We start from the raw sequence: 13,290 nt of genomic DNA, 5'->3' as shown, positions 1-13,290 counted from the left end.
TGCCTTGGGATCGCTGTTTTTGTTATTTTTTTGCTGATAATTAAAGAATGTTTTTCTAGCATTCAACCAAAAAAAAAAGAAAAGAACATGTTCTGGCAGCTACTGAGGAATAAAGATGGGTTGCTCTTTTTTTGACCTGAGCTTTTTCTTAAGAATGTCAATTGCAGTTTCAGATGGGAATCAATACAGTGATTGGATTCTATTCTTTCTTCTATTCTTTCCCAACTTCACAAGGAACCCTATGAGCAAATTTGAGAATGCTTTTGTAAGAAGCACTTATGTTCATGATCACTTTCAACATAAACGCTTTCAATACAAACGCTTTTATTCGAATTGAGCAAAGCTAAAGTTTCTATGAAAAGTTCTCGTGCTTCCTAGAAAAAATTTGAACGTTTCTTGAAAATCACATTCTTATAACTCAAAAACACTTTTTAACTGTTATTGAAAATCACATTCTTATAACTCAAAAACACTTTTTAACTGTTATCAAAAGCGCTTTTGATTATTTGAATGCATTTTTAGTCCTTACAGAAGCATGTCTAAACAATTAAGCATAAATGATTCTTTGTTCACAAACAACATTAGTCATGTTAATGGAATTCCAAACGTCCCCTACTTGTTCTCAACTCTAATATTCTCTTATTTCCTCCTCACTACAATTGAAAATTCTACTACGTTGTGGTATGTTTTAGCCGTTAGATCTTGATTTTTGGCAACTCAAACCTCACATGATAAAACATGCATTAGGGTTTTCATCACTGAAAACCTGCAAACTCTCCAGATGTGTTGCCTTCATCCCATCAGCCTCTTGATGACCAGTTGGTGCACACGTGTACGGTGACGATGGAACATAACAATGATAAGGAGCCAGCGGGTACATATATGCCATCTGGCGTGTACGGAAGAGATCAACTGGATCTACTGGTTGAGATCCTATGCATGCTGGTGCACTAGAGCCTGCTGAACCACTCTCATCATCTTTTGGGCCCTTCCCCTTATTCTTTTTGCTGCTCACACTCTTCTCACTTTCACTGATCGGAACCTCCACGGCCGGAGACCCGCCGCCTCCGGTGGCCTTATTCCCCGAAGTTTCGCCGGGAAACTTACTTGGGTCGGTTTCAGTAGTAGTACTTGCTCTGTTTTGAGCAGTGGTAAGCTTGTGGACTTCAACTTTCTCTACACTTTGTTGGTTTGGGACTTTCTGTTTCTCCTTGTTCTTGCATTTCTCCGACTTGTTCTCTTTTCCGGTGAGCTTTTCCGGCCATTCATCTGCTTGCTTGCCTGCTTTTCTGGCCAGCTTCTTGATGAGGGTCTGAATGCCGACGTTTCCAGTGACAGTTACTTTGTTTTGCTGTGAGTCAATAGCTGTGGTGTAAACACCTGCAATAAAAGTTTTAGTAAAAATACAGTGACTAAATTGAAAAAAAAAAAATTAAAATACAGTGATCAAAGTTAAAGTCGAGGAGAAACACAGCGACTAAAATGTATTTTACCACAAAAAAAAAAGGTAATTAATTTTGTACCATCAGTTCTTTGTAAAACTTTTTTGACCTTCCTCTTGCAACCTTCACAGTGCATGGGAACTCTCAAGATCCATGTCTGAAGAAAAAACAGCGAAAATGGTGTAAAAAATTATGAAGTAGAACAGTAGCAAGTTAGTTAGAGAAAGAAGAGCAATGTGTCTTGTTTGTGTACCTGATATTTGAGAGGTTCTTGTTGAGAAGCCATGAGAGAGAGAGAGAGAGAGAGAGAGAGAGAGAGAGAGCAAATACCAGAGGTATAAAATGAAGGTAAAACAGTGAAGAGGGGTGAATGTGAGTGAGAGGAGAGATGGGAGTGTAATATAAAACACAAGTATGCGGAGGAGAGCGAGTGCGCAGCTATCAAAGTTCCTGCTCTTTTTCAACCAAAAAAATGATGTAATATTTGACTACAATTAATGATCCTTTGATGATTTATGGGGGAAGTAGTAATTAAGGTGTGTTAATCATACTGATCTCAAAAACTAAAACAATGTCGAACAATTGTCAATAATGTTACGATCTAGTGATATTTTTCTTCACTTGTATGTGAGAAATTTTAAGTTTGATTGTAAGTGAGTACTAAGTTATTATTGTTGCTTTACTGTGTGACTTAACCGAACCACTACTGCAATATATCATTGTATATTAAAAAAAACAAGTGATGTGCAATTTAATGAGATTTTAGGTGTGATGGTCATCCATTGTAATAAGAGTAATGGTAGAGAGACCACATATTTATACCACATTATAACAAGAATTATGTGACAGTCACTTCCATTCATTATAATGGATTGACATGGTTGATTGTGAACTGATAACATCACGTGACGGTGTGACAGTTACGCTTAAAAGTTTAATCAGATCGAATTGGATTATGATGTAACTTATTCCAAACAACATCTTAACCCAAACTAGAGGCCTTGTGGATCACAAGTCACATTTGTGAGAGGTCTCAAATTCTCAATGATAAATCCGTTGCTTCCCAAGGACATTGAATTCAAGTTCAGGCCTTTCTCTCCCAAACAACCAAAACCCTCATGAAACGAATATAATAAATAAATAAAAATAATAAAAAGTAGATTAGTTTGACCTTTGGAGTACAAAGAGGCAGTATACATACAACAGGTTTGGATACACAGAAGCCCCAAAGTAATAAATAGAAACTTTCCCACTTCATATATTAAAGTTGAGCTTGCTTGATGGGCACTTAACCTAGCAGAGGACATGGACAATTCGTTTCAGTCAATTACAGATAAAACAAATTGACACAGAAAAAGAAAAAGCTGCTCCATTTTCATTATCCCTGGAAACCAACCATACTTATGCTGTTGTAGTATAACATGAAGTCATCTTTGAATGTTAATAAATTAACACGGAAAATATTAAGGAGATCACATTTTAATAGATCGCGTAATGTCATCTCTTATATTGATATGTAACTTACTTGTATTGGTAAACTCTATTTTTCATATGTTAAAAGGGTGGTACAATACGATCCCCCTAGCGTATCCTGTTCTTTTTTGAACTTGAAGTTTTCCTCAACTCTAATATCATCTATTGGTACGTTTAATTATTTAGGGCGTGAAATTACCATTTAAATTTTATAATTAACTATGTCTGTCAATAAATAAAACAAGAAATAAATAATTAAATTGATATAGAGATTTTCTACTTTCCACTTTGGATCCACTTTGTTTTTATCAGATACTATTTGTGTTTATTTGATATAGAGATTTTCTAACCGTATGATACATGATGAATAGTTAAGGTGTGGGGATTCCTAGGATCCCCACAAAATGGATCCGAATGGGATCCAATTCCTAAACAAGAGTAATTAAAAAAGTCTAATCTTGCTTTAACTTATGATTAAGTCTATAAAGAGGTAGAGAATATATGTATAAATATTAAAAAACACTATAATTATAAATTGAAATAAACAAAAATGAAGTAAAGGATTTTTTTTGGTCAAAAGTAAAGAATAATTAAAAACTGCAATTAAAGATGATAAAACATGCAAAAATTCTGTTGTATTATGATATATGACGTGTACTAAGGGGGGGTTGTAGTCAAACTCAGATTTGAGAGGATTTTAAAAGACTTTAAAATCTTAGTGTAGTCAATTAAAAGATTTTAAAGGATTTTAGAATCCATTTAAATCTAGATGTAGTCAATTAAAAGATTTTAAAGGATTTTAAAATCCATTCAAATTTATGTGTATTTAAATAATTAAGATTTTGGAGGATTTTAATGAATTGTGGATTTTGTGGAATTTCAAAATCCTTCCACCACAATCCATTCAAATTCTTTAAAATCTATATGAATTTTGTAAGAGTCTTTAATCCTTTTAAATCCCATAAAATCTATCATTTTTAAAATCCTTTAAAATCTTGGTTTGACTACATCCTTTAAATAAATGAAGATTTAAATGTGCAGTAATAATACAACTCAAAATCCACCATGCAAAAATTACCCCTGCAGACCAGAACTCTTTAATTATTTGGATCATAAACATCGCAACAAACCCCATATTCGATTCATTAAGGGCACCTAAATCCTTGGAAAATGTAGTTTGCTGATCAATGAGGCTGATCATATCATTACGACAAGACTCTCTCCATGCATTAATGATGACGGAAGACATTTGCATGTCCCCGACACTTTTATTTTGGGTCATGTAATTCACACACTTCATTTTACTTCTTACATATTCTTATTAATTTTTGTTTATTGATCTTCTTTAATTCATACGATTTGATGATCGAAAATTGAGAGGGATATATAAAAGATAAAAATTGATGTGTGAATAGCAGTACCCATTATTTTTTGGGTAGATGCCAATTCAAATGATTACTTACTTAGAGTACGAAATTTGTTAGTCACATTAAGAGTTGCCACTACCTTTAACCACCTTAGGCCATCTCCAATCGAAGGGTCCAGAAGGTCAAAAATAGCTTGAAAATCGTCTTCAACCAAGGGTTGGGTCAGAGGGCTCGTGAAATCTGAGAGGGCCCCACGGAATCTGAAAGGGCTGGAGGGCTGGCCAGAAAAATCATTATTCCTGTCAATCCTTAAGCTAAAATTCAAATGCAACAGCTAGCTGACATCAGCTAGCCGTTGCATTTGATTTTTTTTTTTTTTTTTTACAATTTTATTATTATTTTTTATTTACAAAATTTTTCCTATAACTTCTATTTCACAAAATTTGTTTCATATATTTTTTAAATTATATATTTTTTTCTTATAACTTCCTAAGCCATTATACAACATTAAATTAAATTAAGTAACATGAAACAACATTAAATAACATTAACCAACATACAAATTATACAATATAAAAAAAACATTTAACAACATAAAACTTAAACAATATTTTTAAAAACATTTAACAACATAAAACTTAAACGCCTACTCCATGCTTCTTTTGGCCCAAAGATGTGCAACAAGATCTTGTTGTAGGTACTTGTTTGTGGCACGAGAACGTATCATTTTATAGCTCATCATGTACTCATTTATAGAGATACTACCAGTTCTTGGATTGAAAGACAAATTAGTCCCATCATATATTTTTGCACGAGCCATTCTTGACCTATTTGGATCTTCTTGGTCGTCATCGGACTCTCCATCAATATACCCATCTCGCTCATCCTCCATTATCATATTGTGTAATGTGATGCAAGACATCATGATGGAGTCCAAATTTTCTCAACTCCACCCTCTTACCGGTTCTCTAATGATCTTCCACCATGCTTGTAGAATATCGAAAGCTCTCTCAACATCTTTCCGGTATGCCTCTTGGTGTAAGGTAAACAACTTTTCTGCGTCATTCATAGGGTTTGAAGTTGCTTGGACAAGTGTCACCCACTTTGGGTAGATGTTATTTGCCAAGTAATATCCCATATTGTATTGACGGTTGTTGATGTAGTAGTCAAGTTGAGGTGCTTTACCTTCCGTCAAGTTATTGAAGAGGGGTGAATGCCCAAGAACTGTAACGTCATTTTGGGATCCAGGGACTCCAAAGAAAGCATGTCAGACCCATGTGTCATATAAGGCAACCGCCTCTAACACAACAATTGACTTTCTCGACCTTTTGCTAAAACCTTCTTACCATCCGATGGGACAATTTTTCCAATCCCAATGCATGCAGTCTAATGACCCTATCATGCCCGGAAACCCATGGTCTTCAGCTTTGCGAAGGAGCCGATTCAGATCTTCTTGATTTGGCTCGCGGAGGTACTCGTCTTTGTAAACCTGAACAATTGTGTCACAAAATTGTTCAAGAGTATCAAAGCATGTAGACTCAGACATACCATGGGTTTCATCCATCGAATCAGCTGGGGAGCCATAAGCCATCATTCGGAGTACAACAGTAACCTTCTGATGAGGTGAGAAACTAGGGCGGCCTGCTCTGTCCCGCTTTTGTCGAAAGTATGGATTGACCTGCAAGACATGACGAAGTAAACGCTCGAAGACATGACGCCTCATTCGAAAACGACGTCTACAATCCTCTTATGTGTACACCGAGTTGGGGTTGAAGTAGCTGTTCATCAAATTAGCATGTGGCATCGCTCTGTTTTGTGGTTTGTAAGAGCGGCCAGCAATAAAGCCACCTTATTGAGGTTGTTCCTCAGTTGGTTGACACACCATGGCTACTGCTCTGTTTTGTTTGTTGCGCCTTACTTGAACTTTTTCATCAGACTCCTCATCTTCTCGTCTCATTTGCGCCCAATTTTCTTCCAATTTGGAATTGGATGAGGACCCGTAGTTGGAATCCGAAGAGGATCCAAAGTTGGAATTCATTGCAAACTTGAATTGAAAAAAATTGAATTCAAAGTTGTGTGAATTATAGCCCAATATCCACCATATTTATAGCAAAAGAAAAATTCAAATCCAACGGCTAGCTGACGTCACTTAGCCGTTGGATTTGAATTTAAGTTGTAGTTTTTAAATAATAAATTATGTTTGACCCTATGACCCTCGGTTGGAGACGGAGGCAAATATGACCATGTACTGTTCATTAAAATATTAACTTCTTGGAGCGAGCCCTCTGGCCAACCCTCGATTAGAGGTGACCTTAGCGACCCAGACCCAACAGCCAAAGGCCCCAGACCGCAGGTATCTTGACAAGATGATAGATGTTCCTACAACACTTATTACGTCTCATCACTCACGATTGTTGATATAAATGTAATTAAGTTTTTCCAGATGCATGTTGAGAGATTTCACATCGGAAAATGAAAGAAGCTTTGCATTAGCGCCTAAAAGATACGAGGCTCTCTTCACGCATTGCCAACTCCAAAAACCATGAGATGGTAGGAAAACCAGCACATGGTATACATGTATAGTGCAATCATATATGCTGCCGCGGCACCAGATAATCCGATGTTATACATATGCTGCCGCAGCGCCAGATAATCCGATGTTAAGCACGCATCTTGCGGATAGCGCAATCTCAGTGACAGCATCACTCACAATAACACGAGCAATGTCGTCCTCTGGATCGGTTCTCCAGCACAACCATGTTGCCAGGACAATAAAGTAAATCATCTCACGTTGGATGTATATTAATAACGGGGATGCACAAATGAGAGGAGAGAAAAAAACTGATAGAAAGCTGCTTACGCTGAGGATATTGTTAATACTACATAATTTGATTCAGAAACGAGTTGTGCGTTACGCAAGACAAGAAGGTTGTGGCAACTTCTCTCTAAACCACCATAACAAATTTCAGATTCACGAAGAATCACAATTTACTTAGGAACGAACGTATGCCACGCGTGCTCCGGAGTGAAGTCAATCTAGCTTTCAGCTTCTTTGGCCTCATCCACCTTGGTTGAAACATTTGGTTCTTCGGTATCTTGGGCTTCTTTTTTATCTCCTGAGACATCCTGCAGCTGAAGAAATTAATAAGACGTTAATCCAGCTCTTATGCTAACTTTTTTACTCAAAAGATGCACCCGTAAGCAGTGTATGAAAACATACCCCCAAGTTTCTAAGACTAGTTGTAACATCCTCTTGCTGCTGCTGAAGAGTGGTCCTCAGATCTTGAAATTCCTAGTTTCAGTTCAAAGACTTAAGTTAGCATAAACGATCACATTTCAAAATCAAATTTGGACGAATATTGATCGCTGGAGCACAACTTACAGATCGAAGTTGATCCACTTCAGTGTTGAGGGATTTCTTGAGTTCTGAAAGCTCCTGCATTAAGGAAGAGAATTGGATCAAGAGTTGAACATGGTTAACACTTGCAAAAAGAAAGCAATACAACTATGAGCAAACAAGTTTTAGCTCAAATCCAATCAGAAGAGAGATTCCATATAACAAAACAAACACATCCAACAAACTTATTCGTATTTAGAATTTGCATCCAAGTTTGATGCACAACCCAATTTCTGTACTTCTGGCCATTTCAATCACCATCTGTCAGAAATATGTGTTTTATAGATATCAAAGGTCAATGGGAAACACCAACAGTTGTGGTTTTGAGGTTTGAGAATATGAACAAGAAAATAGTTTGTTGATGTAACCCGTAAGTGTTCTCAACAGATCAAAAGTTGAATCACACAACATAAACATCATCAACTAAGATAATAAACATACGAATTCCAAAAGCTAATTATTCAAATGCATATAAAAGAACTTTTGGTAAATTTTGATTCAGTGATCAAAGAAAGAACTCAATTGAACTAACCCTCCAACCAAATCATCTTACTTTCCAAATAACAGGCACCCAAATCGTACATTAACCACACATACATTAGCAAGAACAAATCATCCCACCAAGATTAACTATAAACTGAATCCAAATGCATGCTTTTCCAAATGTATAAAAAAAATTATATAAACACTTACATCGTGGTAGACCTTCACTTGAGTGTCTAACTTCGACCTCCAACTTTGCAAATCCTAATTACCCAAATCAGTAAACAAGCAAATTAGGCACAAACACCATTATGTGATCAGATGAGAGAAAGTAGTGGCAGTTGTTTCACCTGCTTCAACCCTTGAATTCTACCAAGTAGCTCAGACCTCGATTCATTCAATTCCTATGAACAACCATAACATTGTGCACCAAATTAAAAACAGTTTTAAATCCAAAATTACAATCTGGGGTTTTCTAATTCGAATTCTCACAACCCTAAACAAAATACATGTAAAAAAAAAAAAAAGCAACAAATAAAAAAGTTTACCGCAAGCTTGGAGCCAATCGGGGTCACATTCTCCTTGCTCTGCAATCATACAAAACCAAATTCCAAGTTGAAAACATTTTAAAAAGATTTATAAACATGAAATTACAAATTAAAGAGAAAGAAAATGGTAAGGATAAAGAGGAGGAGCGTGCGTACGGAGGAGAGTGGAGGAGTGGAGGGAATTGAGGAATCAGAAGAGTTGGCGGCGGCCATTTGGGATTGGGACCAGATCAGATGAAGATTTTTGACTTTCTGAGGTTTGTTTGAGTTGTGTTTGTTTGAAATTTGGAGATTTCAGTTCAGTTGGAGGAACAGGAGGAGAAGAGGAAGTTCAAATTTTGAATTTTGAGTGTCGGTTGGGTCGGCAAGCAGGCACTCAGCGGAGAGTGGGACTTTGAGATTGCCGCCTGTAAAATGTACTGAGTTTTGTGTGTGACTGTTCGACAACTTGGACTGTTTTTGTTTGAAAGTTGCTATTTTTATCCTTTTTTTTTAATTGAAATTATTTTTTATTATTTGTGTTCTGAGTTTATGAATGGAGAAATTCAGATGATTCAATTTTTATTTTATGGTTACTATTAGCTTATTTTATTGGTTTATTTAAGATAAATCAAGAGCACGACCTCTCTCTTCAACAATTGGATCTCTAAGTCCTTAAATTTCAAACACATAGATCTGAAGATGATTTAAATTTATATTTTTCATACCACATTTGTACTATCTAGCTAATAGATATGAGATTCATATATATATATATATATATATATATATATATATATATATTGATAGCCATATCTTTTAATTCATTTTATCTCTAAAATTAAATTCGTCTCACTTTACCTCTTAAAATTGCCAATATCAAGCTATTTTATTCTATTTACGTACATATCGTGGGGTCTGTTTTGGTTGCAGAGATAGTGTGTGTGTGTGTGTAAAGAATTATATTGGGTGTGTAAATTATAATTTAAAGTATTGCTTCTTCTTTTCTTCTTCTTTTTTTTTTTTTTTTTTTTTTTTTCAAATGATAGTAACAGAAAGAGTGGTGGTGGACTTGTGGTTGGCCGAAGTTGAGGTTTGAGAGAGAGACAGAGTGGCTGCTTAAATTCGAGCCTTCAAGAATAAGAGAGAGCCTTATTTAGGATTGAGAAAAACATCGGATGCCCAAGATTAAATCTTAATTGATCCAACGTTCATCAATTTTCTAAATTTAATTTAAATATATATATATTTATTTATATTTTAACTTTCAATTCGGAATTAAATCCTACCGTTGGTAATTATAGTATTTTTTTAGTAGCATAATATTATTAAATTAATATTTTTCTTATTGTCTAATATTTTATCCACGTGAATACCTGAACCAACTTATTAGCTTAACATGTGCTTATCGAGTTACTCGATAACGACACGATTCAATATCGTATCAACTTGAATACCCATTAAAATTAGAAAATCGAAATACCATAACTTTTTTCTCAAAACAACCAAATGCTTTCTTTCTTTGTTGTCAGAAAACTATCGCTTCTCTCTCAATTTTCACAAAAAGTACGATTGTAGTGGCCTTTTCGTTTTCACAAAAACTATCACTCTGTTAATTCGCTTATCTGTCCGGTTTCGAGGCGGTGGAATCTTAGCCTTCTGCAGCCTTTCCTCTCGGTGAGGGATCAACAGGCTATTGAGGATACACCTCTTGGTGATTTGAGTCACAAGGATCGGCTTGTCTGGGATTATAGCAAGAATGGAACCTACTCGATCAAGTCGTGTTATCGTTGGATTCAAAGTAGATCGATTGTTTTGAGGGATACTCGGCAATTTGATGCCTGTGTGGTCCCTAAGGCATTATGGAAAGTTATTTGGAAGCTTGAGGTGCCTCCAAAGCTGCGGCATTTTCTTTGGCTCACTATGCACAATTGCCTCCCTACTTGTGCTGTTCTTTTTCACCGGAGGTCCTCCCTTTCCCCAGCCTGTTCTATTTGTCGTTGTCATGATGAATCTATTGAGCACCTATTTCTTCAATGTTCTTGGGTTGAGCCTATCTGGTTTGGAGGTGCCTTGAACTACAAAGTTGATCGTTCTGCTCTTCCTTCTTGGGTGGTTTGGTTACAGGTTATTTTGTCTCCTTCTTTTAGCTTTTCTTCAAATGCCAAGTGGCTGCAGTCTTATATTGCTTTTACCTGTTGGTTTATTTGGAAGGCACGCTGTGTTTTGTGTTTAATCAGGTGCCTATTAACCCTTCTAAAGTGCTTTTTCCTGTCTTTTCTGCTTTGGGTTCTTTTTTGGTTGCGAGGACGGTTTTGGGGTCTTGCAGATCGGACGGGATAGGTAAGGCTGGCCAGGTTTCTCGGTGGTGCTCTCCTGCCTCTCCTAACATTAAGATTAATGTGGATGCTAGTTGGTCAAAGGTCTCTAAGTTGGGTTTTGTTGGGGTGATTATGCGGGATGAGGATGAGAGGTTTGTGGCTGCCGCAAGGTACTCTCTTAAAGCTTCCTCGGCTGTTGCTGCTGAGGCTATCGCTTTGCTTCGTGGTTGTGAATTGGGAGCTGCTTTAGGTGTCACATCTAACATTATTGAATATGACTCTCTTGATGCTGTTAAATGTCTTTCTTGTTCTTTGGATATGGGCAGTTAAGAGTCTTACCCATTGTTGGCTTGGGTCAAACAACTGGGGGAGTTCCAGAACTGTCGCTGGTCTTGGGTGCCCAGATCAGCTAATGGTGCGGCGCATGAGATTACGTTGGTTGGTTTTACGGAAATGAGTGATTTTGTTTGGGTCGATCGGCCCCCATCTTCGTTGATCTTTGTTTTGAACAATGATGGTTTGCCGTGTCCACATTAATTTCATTGTGGTAGTGATTGGGGTGACGCTTCCACTCGATGGAGGGGTCTTTATGTCCTATCCCTATTCATTACTTGGTTGCCTTCTTGGTGTTTGCCTCTCTGTAGGCTTTCCTGTTTTTCTTTTGGCTTTTGTGCCTTGGTTGTTTTCCCTTGCTTCCAACAAAAGAAAAAAAAAACTATCACTCTTCTCTCCTATAAAAACTGTCGCTCATCCCAAAATTAGCAACAGAAGTCCTAGCTCCACCTTTCGGTTTTCCTTTCTATGCCGCATGCTCCTGAAACCAAAATCTGTAACGAAGCGTCAAAGCCCACATCAGAATTTCCATTCTTGCAACAAAATAGGTTTGATCCTTTAATTTCTTTATTATGATTGTTTGCACTTTGCCTAATTGCCTCTGCTTTGCACTGAATGCCATGTAAACATAATCTAAAATTCATCCAATTATGAAAACTAAACATGTAAATAAACACGGTGGAGAAAAATATACTGGCTTTTCCACTTTTCCCAAATCAAAGTTACCCATAGAAAGTAAAGCAAGACCTTCCAAATACGACAATCAAAGTAATTCGTCAAAAAAGTAACTCACAATTTGATATTATTCATATACTTCTTTTTTTTTTTTTTTTTTTGTTGACAACGAGATATAACCTTGAAAGAAAAGAAAGATTATATAAGAATCTCACGAGGTCACGCAACCTCAGTTATATTTGCAATTAGCAACATATGGCAAGAAGGAGGAGTTGTAATTAGCCACTGATGGCAAGAAGGAGGAGCTTGCTAAAAAAAACTAGACTAAAAACTGCATGACAAACTCAAACTACGCAAATCATCAACAAAAAAAAAAAAAAAAAAAAATTCACAATAGATATGATGAATTTCACAAGAACAACTTTAGTGCATAAGGGCACAATAATTCAGTACTAACCTTTTTTGAGGTGATATATATTTATATACTTCTTTTTACTTTCCACAACTCAATAAATGAGGTAACGAATTTAGATTTTGTTTCCTTTAAATCTTATTAAGCCAACTCCAACCCATGGCCTAAAACCTATAATTTCCTTTCTATTCCCCCCAATTCATTCCAACCCAATTTCTAATTTGATCCTAAAACCTAAAAAAAAGCTAGATTACAGCCAAGATTTAGGCCAAGATTAGTGGTGGAGCCCATGTGAGAGTGGAACAGATGAAATTGGACAACAAGCAACCAAATTCACGTGCGCCATTTGAGGCACACTCTTCAACCAACTTGAAAGCTGCAAAGTGCAACCCCTTGCGGCCCTCACCCACATGGTCGTGTCTCCCACTTGTCTGCCAATAAAATTGAGCCCAACGACTCTTTTGGTTGATCAACGACTCACATTCAAATGGGTTGTTGGTTATTCAACAGTCCATATTTAATTTAGATAATATTTTTGTTTTATATTTTTAAATTTATTGAATCCAACAACTGATATCAAATATGATCAAATCTAATGGTATAAAAAAATATTAACGGCCCAAATTTAAATCTAACGGTTAAAATATTTATAAAAAAATATTTAACTCAAAATTCACCCAAAAACTCTAAAAATACCTATGTATTTGTAGAAACATCCACACAAAACTCACTTTTCTCCTACAATTCTTCCAATTTTTCTTTCTACCATCTTCCAAAACCATGTGTTTGTTCATGTGTCTTGTGTTTAATTATCTTTATCATGTGTTTCATATTATTTCATATTTATGGAGCCAAAAATA

The 13,290-nt window shown here is 36.2% G+C and overlaps 2 protein-coding genes across 3 annotated transcripts; both read right to left on the bottom strand.

Moving 5' to 3' along the window:
• Positions 1 to 510: 510 nt before the first annotated feature.
• On the bottom strand, positions 511 to 1,592 carry LOC148691926 (uncharacterized). Its single transcript, XM_088683587.1, has 2 exons — positions 1,524 to 1,592; positions 511 to 1,380 (listed from the first exon to the last, which is right to left on the bottom strand). The coding sequence occupies exons 1-2, from the start codon at positions 1,576 to 1,578 to the stop codon at positions 725 to 727; spliced, it is 711 nt and encodes a 236-aa protein (XP_088539713.1). The 5' UTR covers positions 1,579 to 1,592; the 3' UTR covers positions 511 to 724.
• A 5,532-nt stretch (positions 1,593 to 7,124) lies between these two features.
• Positions 7,125 to 9,144, bottom strand: LOC137737730 (uncharacterized). Of its 2 annotated transcripts, none has more exons than XM_068477280.2 (7): positions 8,867 to 9,144; positions 8,711 to 8,749; positions 8,513 to 8,566; positions 8,373 to 8,426; positions 7,665 to 7,718; positions 7,503 to 7,574; positions 7,125 to 7,414 (listed from the first exon to the last, which is right to left on the bottom strand). In XM_068477280.2, the coding sequence occupies exons 1-7, from the start codon at positions 8,921 to 8,923 to the stop codon at positions 7,319 to 7,321; spliced, it is 426 nt and encodes a 141-aa protein (XP_068333381.2). In that variant the 5' UTR covers positions 8,924 to 9,144; the 3' UTR covers positions 7,125 to 7,318. The 2 variants fall into 2 exon arrangements, with proteins under 2 accessions (XP_068333381.2, XP_088538519.1); XM_088682393.1 differs by having other exon boundaries at positions 7,125 to 7,408; positions 8,867 to 9,140.
• Between the last annotated feature and the right edge of the window lie 4,146 nt (positions 9,145 to 13,290).

Source organism: Pyrus communis, chromosome 13 (genome assembly GCF_041283825.1).
Source record: "Pyrus communis isolate YQ-2024b chromosome 13, ASM4128382v1, whole genome shotgun sequence".
NCBI classification, from domain to species: domain Eukaryota; kingdom Viridiplantae; phylum Streptophyta; class Magnoliopsida; order Rosales; family Rosaceae; genus Pyrus; species Pyrus communis.
This window is presented reverse-complemented; position numbering and strand designations above follow the sequence as displayed.

Coding starts and splice junctions, on each gene's coding strand:
- LOC148691926 (XM_088683587.1), bottom strand. CDS start 1,578: ATGCACTGTGAAGGTTGCAAGAGGAAGGTCAAAAAAGTTTTACAAAGA. Junction 1,381..1,523: donor AGTTTTACAAAGAACTGATG/GTACAAAATTAA, acceptor CTTTTATTGCAG/GTGTTTACACCACAGCTATT.
- LOC137737730 (XM_068477280.2), bottom strand. CDS start 8,923: ATGGCCGCCGCCAACTCTTCTGATTCCTCAATTCCCTCCACTCCTCCA. Junction 8,567..8,710: donor CGATTGGCTCCAAGCTTGCG/GTAAACTTTTTT, acceptor GGTTGTTCATAG/GAATTGAATGAATCGAGGTC. Junction 7,575..7,664: donor AAGTGGATCAACTTCGATCT/GTAAGTTGTGCT, acceptor AACTGAAACTAG/GAATTTCAAGATCTGAGGAC.